Here is a 16,273-nt window from a genome sequence, read left to right on the forward strand (position 1 = left end):
CATCCATCCGTCCATCTGTCCCTCCATCCATGTATCCACCCACAATCCCTCTATCCATCACCTATCCATCTATCTTTCTTCATCTACCCATTCATTCATCTACTGGCTCATTCACCTATGTATCCACACACCTATCCATTCACTCACCTGCCACCCATCCATCTGCTCGTCCACTCATCCATCCATTTCCATCCACTCATCTGTCTATCCGCCCATCCATCCAGCTGTCTATTCACCCACCAGTTTTTCAATACATCTGTCTCCATCCATCCATACTTCCATCTCTCCATCATCCCTCCCTTCTTTCCTTTCTCCTCTCCCCATCTCGCTCCATCCTTCAGACTGCCCCTCTCTCTTCATCTCTGCCTTGCCCCTCAGCTGGTAAATCTTTCTCCCTTGCTCCTGTTGCCGAGATTGTCTTTTTTTTTGGTCTTTTTGAGACAGGGTCTCCCTGTGGCCACAGCTGACCTGGAACTCACTCTGTAGACCAGGCTGAATTCACGGAGATCTGCCTGCCTCTGCCTCCCAAGCGCTGGGACTACAGGTGTGCACCACCACGCCTGGCTTAAAAGAATATTTTTATTATTTTTATTTTATGTGTATGAGTGTATTGCATGCATTTATGTAAGTGCACTTGTGTCATGCAATGCCCTTGGAGGTCAGAAGAGTGTGTCGGATCCCCTGGAACTGGAGTTATAGATGGTTGTTAGCCGCCCATGTAGGTGCTAGGATTCAAACCTGGGTCCTCTGTAAGAGCAGTCAGTGCTCTTAACCACTGAACCATCTCTCCAGCCCTTCCATGTCATCATTTTTATCTCTTTGTAGGCACCCCCCTCTCTCTCCCTTATGAGAATCTTCCAAGTTTTTCTTTCTTGGTCCCCTTAGCAACTGTCTCACCAGAGAGCACTATGTGTACATGTATGTGCCGGTGCATGTGGGCATTTGTGTGTGTGTGTGTGTGCGTGCGCGCACATGCGCGTGTGCGCACCTGCATGCTCCTGTGTGCTCTTTGTCTGCGTTTGTCATGGTCTTCTTATTCATCTATTCATCCACTTCCCACCTGTGGAGAGCCACACCTTGCTGCCTGCACTCAGACACCCTCAGCCACCATCAAGTGACAGATATCACTACCTGTGGTCCCAGCCTCTCAGGGTGCAAACCTGCATCTCTTCCTGCCCCTCCCCCTCCCCCTCCAACTTTTCTCTCCCCATCACCTGGCACATCTGAACTCTCCACCCATCCTGGAGGCCTGTTGTCAGCTCACCACAATCCCTCCATCACCCACACCACTATCAGGGACCACAGTCCAGGCAGATTCTCCTTCCTTAGAATTTGTGTGGCTCTTACGGACAGGACTGACTCTAAAAGAGGTACAAGTCTGGCTCACTCTCTTGAAGCACTGGATCTTACAGCGACCACTCATTAATTTACTCATTCATGAATTCACTCACTCATTGTGCTGGATAGTTTCAGCCATCAAGTTGACACACCTGGGTAGAGGGAACCTCAATTAAGGAATTTCCTCCATTGGATTGGCCTGTGGACATGTCTGTGGGGCATTTTCTTGATTGTTGAGTGATGTGGGAGGGCCCAGCCCACTGTGGGCAGTGCCACCCCTAGGCAGGGGGTCCTGGGCCGTATAAGAAAGCAGTCTAAGCTGGGCATGGTGACATACACACATGTAGTCCCAGCACTTGGGAGGCAGAGGCAGGTGGATCTCTGTGAGTTCAAGGCCTGCCTGGTCTACACAGTGAGCTCTAGGCCAGCTGGGGCTACAGGGAGACCCTGTCTCAAAAAGACCAAAAAAAAAAAAAAAAGAAAAAAAAAGCAGTCTGAGCAGAGGCCAGTAGAAGAAGTCATTAAGCAGTGCTCTTCCATGGTCTGTTTTCCAGGTTCCTGCCGTGACCTCCTGCTTCCCTCCACAATTAACTGTAAGATGAAATAAGCCCTTCCTCCTCAAGTTGGTTTTGGTCAGAGTGTTTTTTAAATATGTTATTTATTATTTTTATTTTATGTGTACATTGCATGCATTTGTGTAATTGCACTTGTATCGTGCAATGCCCTTGGAGGTCAGAAGAGTGTGTCAGATCCCCAGAACTGGAGTTACAGATGGTTGTTAGCTGCCATATGGGTACTGGGAATCAAACCCAGGGTCTTTTGCAAGAGCAGTCAGTGCTCTTAACTGCTGAGCCATCTCTCCAGCCCCCTGGTCTCAGTGTTTTTATCACAGCAATAGCAAGTACCTAATACAGAAGTTGGTACCAGAGAGTGGGCTATTGTGAAGAGCCTGACCATGTAGGTTTTTTATAGGAATGTGGAAGACTTCAGAAGTTTGGACTAGAAAAGCAGTTGAATACTGAAAGCAGAACTTAGGAGGCCTTTCTAGCAGGATCCTGGAAGAAAGTAGTGCTGAGAGCAAAGTAGTTTCAGGGCAAAAAAATAAGGGCTTAAACAGCAACTTGGATGCTTTCTACAAAGCATTTAGCTACTGTCTGCCCACAGCCTAAGAGCTTGCCTAAGGATAATTTGAAAAGTAAGAGACTAGTTTCTTTGGTGGAGGAAATTTCAACACAGCCTAATGTTGAATTGGTGGCATGGTTATTAATGGCAAATATGGAGATCTACAATGAAAAAGAGCAAATGGGGCAGAAAGAAATGCAGAATGTATGTTTGGATTGAAAAAGAACACTGGGAAGATTAAAGTTGGAGCCAAGACGTGCTGAAGGAGAGGCTCTCTTTGATAAGGAGATGCGAGCCATTAAGCAGAGGCCTACAGATTTTCACTTAAACAATGGAAAGAGTACCTTCTGGGCAAGACCATGCCCAGCTAAGTCTCCAATTTGTGAAAGTAAAATGTCAGAGGGATTATCTGTTCCTAGAAAACCACAGCATAGAAAAGCTGCTAATGTGGATGAAGCAGGACAGAGTCCATCCTAGGCTGGCAATCCAACTTGGCAGTGTTGTTCATGTGGTGCTGCTTTAGAGGCATGAAAGATGCAAGAGTGAAGGGGTCATTGGTTCTTCCTTTGACATTTCAGAGAGTCACTGAGACCAGGTAGCATGCAGCAGGGGTATCCCTGCATAAAAAAGATCTTGACAGGTCATTGTATGAAATGGTGAAGGTGAAGCTTGGTTGGTCATGGAGATTCTAAGACATTAAGATGCTAGAGCTGTGAGACATTTATCAAGGAGAGCTGCATACACAGAGTGATAGCAGCCCAAGAGAGAGATGAACAGCACAGCTGGAGGGGCTGAGTCATCTAAGCCCTTTGAAAATAAAGTCCCAGAAGCTAGACATGGAGCTAATGGATTTGGCATTTGCCCTGCTGGTTTTTTGGTCCTGTTTTGGTCCAGTATTTCCACACTATGCCCTCATATCTCCCTTTTGGAATGGGAATGTGTATTTGGTTCCATTGTATGTTGGAAGTACGTAATTTGTCTTTTGATTTTACAGGGACTTACAGCTAAGAGATTGCCTTGGGTCTCAGAAGAGACTTTGGACTCTGGAATTTTGAATAATATTAAAACTGGTAAAGACTATTGGGACTTTTGAAGGTGGATTAAATGTCATTTGCATTTTATATGGTCATGAGCCTATGGGGGCCAGGGAGTGGAATGTGGTGGGTTGAATGAGAATGTCCCTCATAGTCTCCAAGTATTTGGACATTTTGTCCCCAGTTGGTGGTGCTGTTTTGGGAAATTTTAGGAGGTGTGGCCTTGCTGGAGGAAGTACATTACTGGGGGCAGGCTTTGAGAATTCTAAGCCTTGCCAGATTTCCAGTCTCAACTCCCTGTGCCTGCTTGAAGATGTGAGCACTAGGCCTTCTGCTCTGGCATGCCTCCCCTGCCATTATGGACTCAAACCTGCTGGATCTGTAAGCACAAATAAATTCCTTCTTCTATAAGTTGCCTTGGCCAATGTGCTCTATCACAGTAACAGAAAAGTGACTAATACACTCAATCACTCATTCACTCACTCCCAAGAGCCTGCTCTGGGTCAGAGAGAGGAGAGGCATCTCTGAAGAGACAGCTGGTTCCACAGAAGGTCAGGTGATTCAGCAGCCTTGTGGCTTGTGAGGACCACCTCAAAGCTGGAGCTGAGCACATGTGTCCCCAGCACCACAGCACCAGGTCTTAGCACAGAACATCCAAGAGGTGAAATGGCACAGGGAAGAGGTCAGAGTGCACAAGTTTGGGATCACAGCACCTGGGGAGGCTGAGGCAGAACTGAAAGTTCTAGGCCAATCTGGGAAACTTCGTGAGGTCCTTTCTCAAACAGTTAAAAAAAAGGAGGGGGGAAGGGGGTGACACCAAGATGGCCCAGTGGGTAAAAAGGCACCTGTTGCCAAGCCTGTCTACCTGAGTTCAATCCCCAGGACCCATATTGTGGAGGTAGGGAACTGACTCCCACACGTTGTCCTCTGACCTTCACATGGACCCTAAAATACATAATCAGTGAAAAAAGAAAGTTTAAAAAAGGGAGGGGACTGGGCAAGGTGGCACACACCTTTAATTACAGCACTTGGGAGGAAGAGGCAGTCAGGTTTCTCTGACATTGAAGCCAGCCTGGTCTACATAGTGAGTTCCAGGCCAATTTGGGCTACAGAAAGACCCTGTCTGAAAAAAAAAAAACAAAAATTAAATTAAAAAAATAAAGTGCTGGGGGTGTGGCTCAGTGGTAGAGCATCTGCCTAGAATCCCCCAGTGAGGGGCTGGGGTGTGGCTCAGTGGCAGGATACTGAGTAGCCCTGGTTTAATTTCCTGTATGAAAAACAACAATCACAGCTCACTGTTCCCTCTAGTCCAGTGATCTTGGGCTGGCTGAGAACTTCAGGCTCAGCCTGCCTGTCAGCTGGGCAGGAACTGTCTGCCAACACCTGCCAGCCTTGAAAATTTATGATTTTTTTTCCTTTTTTTTTGAGACAGGATCTCAGAATATAGTACCTGGAATTCTCTATGTAGACCAGGCTGTCCTTGAACTAATAGAAGTCTGCCTGCCTCTGTCTCCAGAGTGCTGGGATTAAAGCCCTAGACTGCCATGCCCAGTTCTCTCTGTTTTTAAAATTTATTTGTTTTTTAATTACATATGTGTCTGTGAGTGGGTTTCTGAAGAGGCCAAAGGCATTGAATCCCCTAGAGCTGGAGTTACAAGTTGTGAGCCACCTGACTGGGTGCTGGGAACCAAACCCGGGTCCTTTGCAAGAGCCGTCTCTTAACCATTGAGTCATCTCTCCAGTCCTGCAGCTTTTCATACAAAGACCAGGAACCATCTTTCCCATTAAAAATAAAGAAAAAAAATGGAAGAGTTCTTCTGATTAGATGACCTCCTCAGTTCCTGACAAGAGTGTCTGAGAGGGAAAAGATATGTTCTAAAATTTTTATTGCGTTTGTTTGTTTATTTATTTGGGGGGAAGGAGGCATGTGGAGGTCAGAGGATGACTTGTAGTAGCCAGTTCTCCCCATCTACCACGTGGGTCCCAAAGTTTAAACTCGTTGTCAGGCTTGGCGACAAGCGCCTTTCTTTACCTCTTTACCTGCTGAGCCATGTCACTGGCACTGGAAAATGATCTTTTACAACTCCCATGCCCTAGTCTCTGTCTTTCCTGATGCTGCCCAGAAAGGGAGAGACTTGGGAGACAGAGAAACCTCACAGTGCCAGTGCTGGGGGCAGAAGCAGAGCATGGGCGCAAGCTGCTGTGCTTTCTGAATGTTCCTAGAACCCAGGCCTTCTCCAATAACCAGCAGAAAACCTCAGCCACCCTGACTTCATTCCCTCTCTGAGTGTAAATTAAAGGCACTTCTGGAAGATTCTTATTGCCTTTGTAGTGATGCCCCTGTGAATGCTGATGCCCATCCTGGGAGGAGACTGCGGTCCCTTCTAGTCAACCTGGGGCAGGGCAGTGGGCGGCACCTCTGAGGGGGGTGCATGAGAAACCCTGGGGGAGGGGGAACTTCTCAGTTGAGTGGGCATCTCAGTTGGGGAGGAAGGTGTGATTCTGGCTTTCTTCAAGAAAGTCTAGGGACAGTTGTGTGTCATGTTCTGTGTTCAGTGCCTCCCTACTCCACCCTCACCCTAGTGCAGAATGGCCTGAGTTCCAGATCCCTTGAGAACACCTGCTGCTGGGCTCCCTTGTCTCTAAAATGCTATTCACAATCACTGGAGCTCAAAGCTCAATTCTGCTCTTTCTTTTGTTTGTTTTGGTTTTTTTTCTTCCTTTGATTCAGAGTCCCATGTAGCCTAGGCTGGCATCAAACTTACTGTGTAGCCCAGGGTGACCTTGAATTTACTATGCAGTCAGGCTGGCCTTTAACTTACTGTGTAGGCTAGGCTAGCCTTGAACTTACTGTGTAGGGCAGGCTAGCCTTGAACTCCTGATCCTCCTGGCTCAGTTTCTTTAGTGCTAGGTTCAGAGATTGGCACCCCAGGCCCCTTCCAACCCTCCATGGCCCTCGAAACCCTGTTTTACATGTCATCTATTTTCTCAAGACTTTGTAGACACCAATCACCGTCATTTTTAATTTGGGGAGCCAGCTCATCCACAGTTTCACTTATGGGAAGCAGAGCTCCTTTACTCTGTTCCAAGCACACTGTTCCAAGTCCTTCCATGCAGACTGATTAAAGTCATCCTCACAGCAGCCCTAGGAACTCAGCACTATGGAGACCAGTGAGGCACACAGAGCCAAGGAACTTGTCTATGATCACACAACCAGGGAGGAACAGAGATTGGATTTGAACACAGGCACCTGGCTTCAGGTCTGTGTACCGAACCTCTTCTTCTTTGATGACTCAGGATATCACTTTAGCAGAGTTAAAGGAATGTGACAAAATATTGTCAAAAGTGGAGCGTTGTGTGTGCAAGGCAGAGAATAGCTGGTCCCAGGTTATTTCTTTGATGGTTCATATGTGAAACTGGAAGGCCAGAGAGGGCATGAGCTTTGCTTGAGGTCACAAAGCAGTTATAGGAGAGATTCTGGGGCCAGGCTGACCCTTTTATGAGGAATTCCTGTGACTAATAACATTCTAGAATCCTGTTCTCCCTGTAGCCACATCTCCACCCAGAGCCCAGGTGTTCTCCACACTCGCTCTGTCCTCTGGGAGGCAGCCAGAAGGGGGGAGAGTCTCTTCCATTCTGCCGTCCCCCGCCTCTCAGTTTCAGTACCTACAGTTCTCTCCTCACATTTCAGAGGGCTGGGACGACTCAGTGGGTAAAGTTTTGTTCTACATGAAAAGCTGGAATGGAGGAATGGAGATAGAAGGACCTGAAGCTCCCTGGCCAGTTGGTGAGCTCCAGGTTCAGTGTGAGACCCTGTCTCAAAAAACAAGATGGAGAGTGACTGAGGCAGACACCTGGGGTTGACCTCCGGCCTCTGCATACACAAATACACTCAAATGAATACCTATACCACACACACAAAAGCTATGCTGGAATCTAAACCAGGACACCATCCTTTTTTAGAGATCCTAAACACTGTGTGATGCCTTATCCTGTACTTTTCACCATAGCTGCTAGGAAGCTCACTGTTACAGTCATGGTCAGTTACATCACTCACTCTTTAATCCTACAGTCTCTCTCTCTCTCTCTCTCTCTCTCTCTCTCTCTCTCTCTCTCTCCCCCCTCTCTCCCTCCCTCCCTCCCTCCTTCCCTCCCCCCTCTCTCATTTTATAAAAGATATGAAAAGATTTGCTTCCTTCCATGAAGTACTGTTTCATCTGGAGGGAACAGCTATACAACACTATCTTTTCTTTGGGATCTTGCATTCTTTCCACATTTTTTTTCTTTAATATTCCCTTCTCCTTCCAGTTCCTTTTTTCCTGCCAGGACCTCATGCATGTTAGGCAAGTACTTTACCACTGCTTACCTACATCCCCAGCCCCCTCCCCCTGCCCTTTTTTTTGGGCAAAAGTCTGTCTGGCCTAGAACTTACTATGTAGATCAGGCTGGCCTCGAACTCACAGAGATCCTCCTGCCTGGGTCTAAAGGCGTTATCTCACCATACCCAGATTCACCAACCCTTTTTTTTTGTTTTCCTGAATTGTTCTCACTAGGTAGCCCAGGCTGACCTCGAACTCACAGCAATCCTCCTGCCTCAGCATTCCCAGCCCAGCTAATCTCCACAGTCTCCAACACTCCTGCAGCAACTGTAAAGCCCTTTTTCTTTTTTCCCCCAGTCTTTTTGAGACAGGGTCTCAGGGTCTCCCTGTAGCCCCAGCTGTCCTGGAACTCACTATGTAGACCACGTTGGCCTTGAACTCACAGAGATCCGCCTGTCTCTGCCTCTCGAGTGCTGGGATTAAAGCTGTGCGCCACTACGCCTGTCAGTAAAGCCCTTTTATATCTCTGTCTTTCAGTCATTCCAGAGAACAAACTATTAACTGACAGGAGTTCACAGATCACACAGTGGATGCATGTGCTTGAACCAATTAGGCCAGGCCCATGAATAAGTTATGCAAATAATGGCAGTAATCATGGAATTGTGGGAAATTAACCAAAGGTTGTAAAGGAAGTGGACAGACTCTGGAAGTAGGAGAGGAAGAGGACTGTGGGGACAGGAGTAGGGATGTGTGAGCCAGGTGGTCCTGGGGCTCAGATTTGTCCGGGTGTTGGAATAAATTATGTAAAATGGACACCAGGCTCTGGTGTCTGCTGATTGGATAGGAGTGTAAATTACAACCGAAGATGAATAATGAATGAGTTATGCAAACTACTGTTGATGTGAGCACCATCTACAGGAGTTCCTGAATATATTATGTAAATGTACCAAGTTACCCAGACAGATTCTGGCTGTCAGACCACACCAGGCCTCCAGGCCAGCCAGCCAGTGTAGTGTGAACTATACAAATGGACATGTCTTACTGCAAAGCAGGAATACACTGTTCAAAAGGAGTTAGCTTCAGTAACTATATGGGCAGCTGTGGCGTCTCACAAAGACCAGTTAGCGGGTTCACCACCTTGGGGAGAGTACAGAGGTACCTTCCAGGCAGGTGGTGTGACTCCGGGCAGGTGGTGTGAAATGGTACTCTCCTAGGCCCATTCTCACTCCCGACTTTCTGTCTTTGGCTCAGCCCCCTTGTGACTGGCATAACCCATCAGTCGGCCTCTCAGACTTTTCGAGGACTGGGTCCTTACTCACCTGGACCACTCCTGGGGAGAAGACAGCAAGGATAAGATAAAGCCAGACGTAGGCAAAGATGCTCCATGAGGCTGTGACGAAAAAGACCCTCAGGTGCTTGATCTTGCGGCTCTCCCCAGCAGGGATGACATACACACACACAGCAATGACCACAAACATGTTGAAGGCTGCGCTGCCCACAATGGTGCCTGGGCCCAGCTCGCCTGCCTGGAAGTTATGGCCACAGACCTCAATGACGGACAGCAGGATCTCAGGTGCAGAGGAGCCCAGGGCCATGAGCGTGAGGTTGGACACAGTCTCATTCCAGATGCGCACAGTGCCCACGCTGGTCTCGCCGTTGGCCTTGGTGATGGTGATCTCCTTCTCTTTGGAGGTGATGACCTCAATGGATGCCATGAAGCGGTCAGCAATGATGGACACCCCCAGGAACATGTAGACCATTGCTACGAAGTACACCACGGCCCTTGCGGCCTTGTCCCCCAGTGATGGGTCATCTGGCTCCCACACAGGCAGCAGCACCCCCGGCTGGCAGCGGTATGAGCCCTGGCAGCCACCCAGGGTGGCATCACTGTCATTAGCTGGGGGAGGTGGCAGGGAAGGGGTCGGGGTGACTGCCCCCAAGCAGTGGGAAACTCCCAAGAGGAGTACAAGCCCCACCAAGGCTAGGGGAGCCATGAGGGCGTGGTCGGGTCCTGGAGGAAGAAGAGGAGGCCAAGATGAGCATGTAAGATGCCTCCTTGTCTCTCAAAACCCACAGCTTGGGCTGGGGGTGTGGCTCAGTGATAGAGGCCCTGCCTAGAATCCCCCAGTGAGGGATTAGGGATGTTGTTCAGTGGCAGAGCACCTACCTAGAATACCCTAGTGAGGGACTGGGGGTGTAGCTCAGTGGTAGAGCTCCTGCCTAGCATGCAGAAGGTCCTGGGTTCCATCCCCATCACTGCCAAATGACAAAACCCCAGTTTGTTGGGCCACAAGGAAGAGAGAAGCTGGGGACTAGCACAGCAGACACGGTGACATTGGGCAACACAGAGAACACCACACAGATACACAGGCAGGCCACAAAGGACAGAGGGGCCTTGTGGAATGCTAGGAACATAAATTGGTCAAAGTTCCTTGGAAGCCCACAGCCAACTGTCACACAGTCTCATAAAGCAGCTCTGTTCCTAGGAACGGGCATAAACCCACCTCTCCACCAAAAGCACCCCCCTCCCTGGATATCCATGGCAACTTTATGAGGGCCAACCTCAAGACAACCCAGAGGCCCCTCAGCAATAAATGAGGAACAGCAATGGAATAGTATACAGCCCTAAGCACAGAGAGGACTCCACTTACAGGGGACAACAGGGAGGAATGGGGTCATTAGACCTGGGGTATGTGTATGTCACCAGGCATGGAGAACCTGTTTTCCCCTCCTGGGGATGACAGCAGCTGTCAGTCTAGTTGGCATCTCTGATCCCTAATCTGGCTTTCCCTGGACCTCCATAAACTGTGGTTCCTCCAAGCAATGATGCACCAGGCCTGGGGTGGGTGATTTGTCCTATTTAGGGATGTGAGGTCTCTACTCTTCTTTCCCCACTCAGTCCTGGGTCTGAGTGGCTATTATTATTATTTTTTTTGTATTTCTATGTTTAATTTTTATTACATTCATTTATTATTGGGGAGCAGCTCATGTCATGGTGTGTATGGAGTTTGGAGGACAGCTTTCAGGAGTTGGTTCTCTCCTTCCACCATGTGGGTCCTTTCTAGGGATCGAACTCAGGTCATCAGGTTTGGCAGCAAATGCCTTTACCTGCTGAGCCATCTTGCCAGCCCCTCTACATTTGCTTTAAGGTACGTATTGGGTATGGAGATGGCTCAGCGGGTAAAGGTTTTTGTTGTACAAGTCTAGTGATCTGAGTTCAATCTCTGGAACCCAAGTAAAGGTTTTAGAAAGAACTGACTCCACAAAGTTGTTCTCTGACCTTCATACACCCATGATGGTATTCATACCTCATCATCTATCACACAATAATAATAAACAGTAAGTAAAATACACATTAGCTCTTTTTCCTCCTTTTTTTCCAGAGCCTTCCATGGCTCTTGTCTCAGAGAACCATGGTCCCCTCCCAGGCCTCCCCTCGTCCCCCTGGCTTGCTCTATTCCAGCTACCCCCCTTTGCTGCTCCTTGCACATGAGGCAGGTTTCTGCCTTTGGACTCTCCTGCCTGCCCTAGCCTCAAGCCTTTTCTCTTTCTGGTGTCACCTTCCCTGACCATCCTGCCCCAAATGACACCCCTTGCCCTTGGGAGAGCAGTCTCCCACCCATTTCACAATGTGAGATTTAAAGCTCAGAGAAATGAAGCAAGTTGCTCCAGGTCACTGAGCATCAACTCTGTAGCCAGGAGAGATTCTCTAGGGGTGGGGCTCCAGGACCCAGTTTATCTCCCCCTCCTGTTGCCATGGTAACCCAGTTGCCTATGACAGAGAAAGGGCTGACCAGGGGAGTTGTCACCTGAGCCTGTGCCCTCTCAGACCCATCTGGGTGCCACTGGCCTCAGATCGCCAAGAATTTCCACCTTCCATGTCTGTCTGAAAAGTTCTTCTGGGAGTCTAACCCACAGCCTGCCCCCAGCTCACACCCACGAAGTGGGAGCCGGCTCTTCTGGGGGAGGGAGGCAGCCTGTTGGCAGAACTTCCCAAAAAGGAGTGAGTGAGAGCCTGTGTGTGTGTGTGTGTGTGTGTGTGTGTGTGTGTGTGTGTATGTGTGTGTGTGTGCCCGCCCGTGTATGTAGGCGAGGGCGGAGAGAGGGGTGATTCTTAAAGGGGCCACTGCACAATCAGCCCCCTAGGCAAGGCCCCTAATGATATATTTAATTAACAACCCCTAATTATGGAAGACTTAGGCCTAATTATGAACCCACCAGGATCGCAAGCAAAGACTCCCTCCTACTTCATTTCTCCTCTTCTTTGGCTATCTGGAGAAACAGGGATGACCCTGAAGAGCCAAGAATCCATCTAACTATATCTAACCCCTACCCTGGGGAAAGAGAGTGGCTTGGGAAGTCCAACATCATGTCTAATCACCTGTACCTCCTGCTGCAGTCCTGCAGGGAGACCAGGCAGACTGGTATTTCCCTGCCTTCCGTGGGGCTGGGTTATCCCAAGCTTTCAATTTCTTTTGCTGTCACCCAGCCTCTCTCTCTCTCCCCCCGCCCCAACCTTAGAGGAGGACAGACTGGGTTGAGAAAGCACTAGATAAATATTTGTGAAATACTTGGTGGAGAGGCCACACTGTTGTGTGTGGCTGGGGCAGCGGGTGCTTGCTTTCTGCCCCGGGCACCCTCGTCTGCTGCCCTGAAAGCTAATCTGGGTGTAGATGCTGGGGTGGATGAAGGGATCAGGTTGAGTCTGATCAGAGCAGATCAGGTCCAGGGAGGTGGTGCAGCTCTGGTGCCTTCTCTCCCCAGCCTTGCGGGCCAGTGGCCAGCTGGGTTAGTAGTGAATGTTCTGTTCTGCCAGGCTGGCCTTGGGAGGGGGGTGGTTCATATGCAGCCAGGTGGGACCCTTCCTGAGGTCCCTCAAGACAGTCACAGTGGGGGCACATTCTGACTGCTGGGGGTTGGGGGATGAGGCACTGCCCTTCAGGGTACAGTGCAGTGTGGGATTGCAGAATTCTGAACACACTGTCCCATGTTAGTCACACAGTGCCCCCAACATACACAGGGCTTTGGATTCTAGACAGGTAAACTGAGGCCCACCAGAAGAGAAAGGGCTTGGTCAAGCCAGAGGCAGGAAACAGCTGTAAAGTCAAGGCATGGGTCTACCAACCAGTGCTCTTTAAGCCATCCGGAATCCCCACACAGCTGTCACATAGGATGGGGACCTTACAGGCACACATCTGCTCACCCTAGCTTGGGCAGTGGGCAGTGGCTTGCACATCACCCACCTCCCCAGGCTCCTTCAAAAAGGGAGGAGGAGGCCTGGCCAAGTGCTTCCATACAGCCTAGAAGCCCCCAGGACGTGGGTGGCTGTTTTGCCACCCAACTCCACTGAGACAGGTGTGAGGCAGCAAGTCTGGACAGTGAGAAGGACCGGCCTGGCCTGACCCAACACCTAGAGCTGTGCCGGAAAGGAGGAGAGTGGCTTAGGAGTTGTCAAAAGAATGAATGGACAAACAGCTAGAGGTATGGAAGTTAGACAGTAGGAAGGACCAGTTTACCGTGTACTATACAGGTTACTCGGTAGGCTGTAGGCAGGACCAGCCTCAGAATGCCAGGGAAATAGGGCTGGGAGGATGGGGAGACCTAAATGAAGAGGGGTGAGGAGGACTTGGGGGCACTCCAGGCCCTCGGGGGTGGGGGGAGCCCACACTGCGGAGGTTTGGCCTCCTCCAGGTCCCCCTGCTCCGGGGGTGGAGACAGCGGTGTGTAGGAGTGAACTGGCTCTCGGAGACGGGGCGAGGAAAGGAAGGGACAGAGACCCAGGTGTTCAGAGACCAAGAGACAGCGAGGCACACAGATGGCGCACGAGGAAACCCGGCAGCCGCGGACTTGGAGCCAGGGCTCGGGAAACCCCTGCACCGGGCTGGGCAGAGCCGGGGATGGGGTCCGAGGATGGGGACACGAGGCGGGGAGAGGCAGCCGCCGCTCCCGCAGGCCCGGGGTCCCCGGCGGGTGGGCAGATCCACCCAGCGCTGGGCTCTTACCTGCGGTCTGCACGGTCTCCACTCCGCCGCGGCGGTGGGCGCCTCCGCCCGAGACGGAGAGGGAGAGAGAGGAGCGGGGACTGAGAGAGCCAGGAGGAGGGAGGAGAGGGGATGCAGGAAGGAGGGGAGGGGCCGGGAGGGAAGGGGAGGAGGGAGGAACCCAGGGGAGGCGGGGACGGGAGCTGGGGAGGACCACCAGGAGGGAGGAGCCCAGGGGAAGGGGCGGGGACAGGGGATCTGTAGGTGGGGGGCAGGAGGACAGAAGAGCCCAGGGAGGGGATGGACGGGTCAGGGAATCTGTGTGTACGGGGACCACCAGGAGGAGGAGGGAGGAGTCAGAGGAAGAGATTGGGACAGGGGAGCTATGGTAGGGGGACCACCAGGAGGAGGAGCAAGGAGCCCAGGGGAAGAGGCTGGGACAGGAGAGCTGTGGTGGCGGGGACCACCAGGAGGAGGACAGAAGAGCCCAGGGAGGGGGCGGGGACAGGAGCGTTGGAGGGGGACCACCAGGAGGAGGGAGGAGGGAGGGGGCGGGAACAGGGGGCTGGAGGAAATCCACCTAAAGGAGGGAGGAAGAAGACCGGGAGACCACAGGAAGGCGGCTGGAAGAGGGAGGAGCTAGGAGCGGGAGGGGCGGAGCCATGGAGCTGGGAGGAGGTCCTGGAGTAGAGCAGAAGGGAGGAGCCTGGGAGGGGGCGTGGCAAGGGAAGCAGCAGGCCGGTCAGGGGGTCGGCCTGGGCGGGGCAGGGGCTTCAGACCGCCTTGGTGTTCAGCACCAGAGGTCGGGGACAGCGGCAGAGGGCTGCGCGGGTGTGCACCTGTGTGTCGGGGGCACCCCTGTGCCCCACCAATCACACACAGGCAGGCTCTCGTCCCTACAAGGCCCAAAGATGCAGTCATAGCCACAAATAGCCACAGACTGGCGGACCTGGGAAGGGGGGCAGGAATGTCAGGCGGGGAGGCAATTCCGAGTTCACAGACTGGACCTGCTGCACAGAGCACCTCACAGAGTGATCACAGATGACGACAGCCGTCCCCACAGCACCTACTCCATCAGGTCCCACCACAGCATTATTTCATATCACCTCCATGACACACGATGACAATATCAACCTTCAAAGGTAGATGCTACTATCTTCACTGTACACGTGGGGGAACTGAGGCAGCAGGTGGTGGTATGTGGCTCCAGGCTCTGTATCCTTGATTACTGCAAGTCAGTGCACCTGGGCTAAGGACCGAGCATGATCAAGGCTGCTTGGTGTAGTGACACAAATCTATCATCACAGGACTAGGGAGGCTGAGGCAGGAGGATGGTGAGTTCCAGGCCAGTCTGGGTTACATAGCAAAACCGTGAACCAAAACAGCCAATGAGTGCTGGGGACGTGCCTCAGAGGGTAGAATGCTGTTTAGCATGCAGGAAGCCCTGTGTCCCAGGCACCACATAAACCAGGCATGGTGGTGCATTTCTGTAATCCCAACACTTGGGAAGTGGAGGCCGAGGATCAGAAGTTTAAGATCAGCCTTGGCTAGAGGCCAGCCTGGGCTACATGACCCCCTGTCCCAATACCCCCCACTCCCAAAAGCAAAGTCCCAAGTCAAGTGTCCCAGGTTCCTGAAGACAAATCCCTGTACTTAGAAGTGGGTGAACACATTTACCTGCAAACGTATACATACACATTCCCACATGTGCACACATATACATGCACACAACCCCTCAGGGTGCACATGTCACAGACCCACACCACTTTCACTCTAAACCCCACCCTAGGATCCCCCTTCCACCAGGACTGGAGACAAATACCCAGTACTGAGCAAGTGGTCTTCTGTGTGCAGCAGAGGAGAGGGCTGTCCCTGCCTGTGGCCCAAGCCAGCTGCTAGTTCTGGCCGGGCACCTGGCCCAATGCCAGGAAGGAAAGGATCTGGCTCCCTGCAGCTCCCCTTGCCTGGGCCTGGTTTCTGCCATAGGGGCTAGAGACTGGGAAACTGGCATCTGGGCAACTTATCCTCTAAGACTCACTATAGAGACATGGAGGCTGCCCCTCTGCGGGCAGGGCTAGTGGATGGATTTATAGGTGGGCTTCCCCAGCAGGAGGGACTGGTCACCCCCCACAAACACATGCACCCCCAGGAAGCAGGCATCCCATCCAAGCCCACTCTCAGCCGGGGATCCACTCAGGAGCTCCTCCCCAGCCTTGTTGACCCCAATTCTATTCCTGGTCTGGGTTGGGGGCGGCAACATTTCCTGCCTTCTTCCTCCCCCTGGGTTGCTATCTCTGATGGGACCATGAGGTAGCCATGCCCATGGCCACTAGCTGGGGAAGCTGGTCTTGTCCTCAGCTCCCTGAGCTGTTCAGCTATTCTCTATCCATAATCCTCTTCAGCATTGTATCTACTGGGGCCTGTCTGCCTGGATCTAGCCTTAACACCCACCTCTGGGATCCATGCTCAATTACTTTCC

At 51.4% G+C, this 16,273-nt stretch overlaps 1 protein-coding gene and 1 non-coding gene across 3 annotated transcripts in view; one reads left to right on the forward strand and one right to left on the reverse strand.

The window, feature by feature from the left end:
• Slc8a2 (solute carrier family 8 member A2) overlaps positions 1–13,933 on the reverse strand; it is a 40,671-nt gene extending 26,738 nt beyond the window's left edge. The window contains exons 1-2 of one of the 2 annotated variants that reach the window (XM_008822158.2): positions 13,816–13,933; positions 9,133–9,824 (exon numbers count right to left, since the gene is read on the reverse strand). In XM_008822158.2, coding sequence (XP_008820380.1) covers positions 9,133–9,807 — 675 coding nt within the window. In that variant the 5' untranslated portion in view covers positions 9,808–9,824; positions 13,816–13,933. The remainder of the gene's footprint in view (positions 1–9,132; positions 9,825–13,815) is intronic. The other variant, XM_008822167.2, reaches the window with a different exon arrangement.
• Positions 10,004–10,075, forward strand: Trnaa-agc. Its single transcript has one exon. It is a non-coding gene; the product is annotated as a tRNA-Ala (tRNA).
• Positions 13,934–16,273: the final 2,340 nt, after the last annotated feature.

The sequence above is a fragment of the Nannospalax galili genome, unplaced genomic scaffold (genome assembly GCF_000622305.1).
Source record: "Nannospalax galili isolate Female #2095 unplaced genomic scaffold, S.galili_v1.0 scaffold432, whole genome shotgun sequence".
Classification (NCBI taxonomy): Eukaryota; Metazoa; Chordata; class Mammalia; order Rodentia; family Spalacidae; genus Nannospalax; species Nannospalax galili.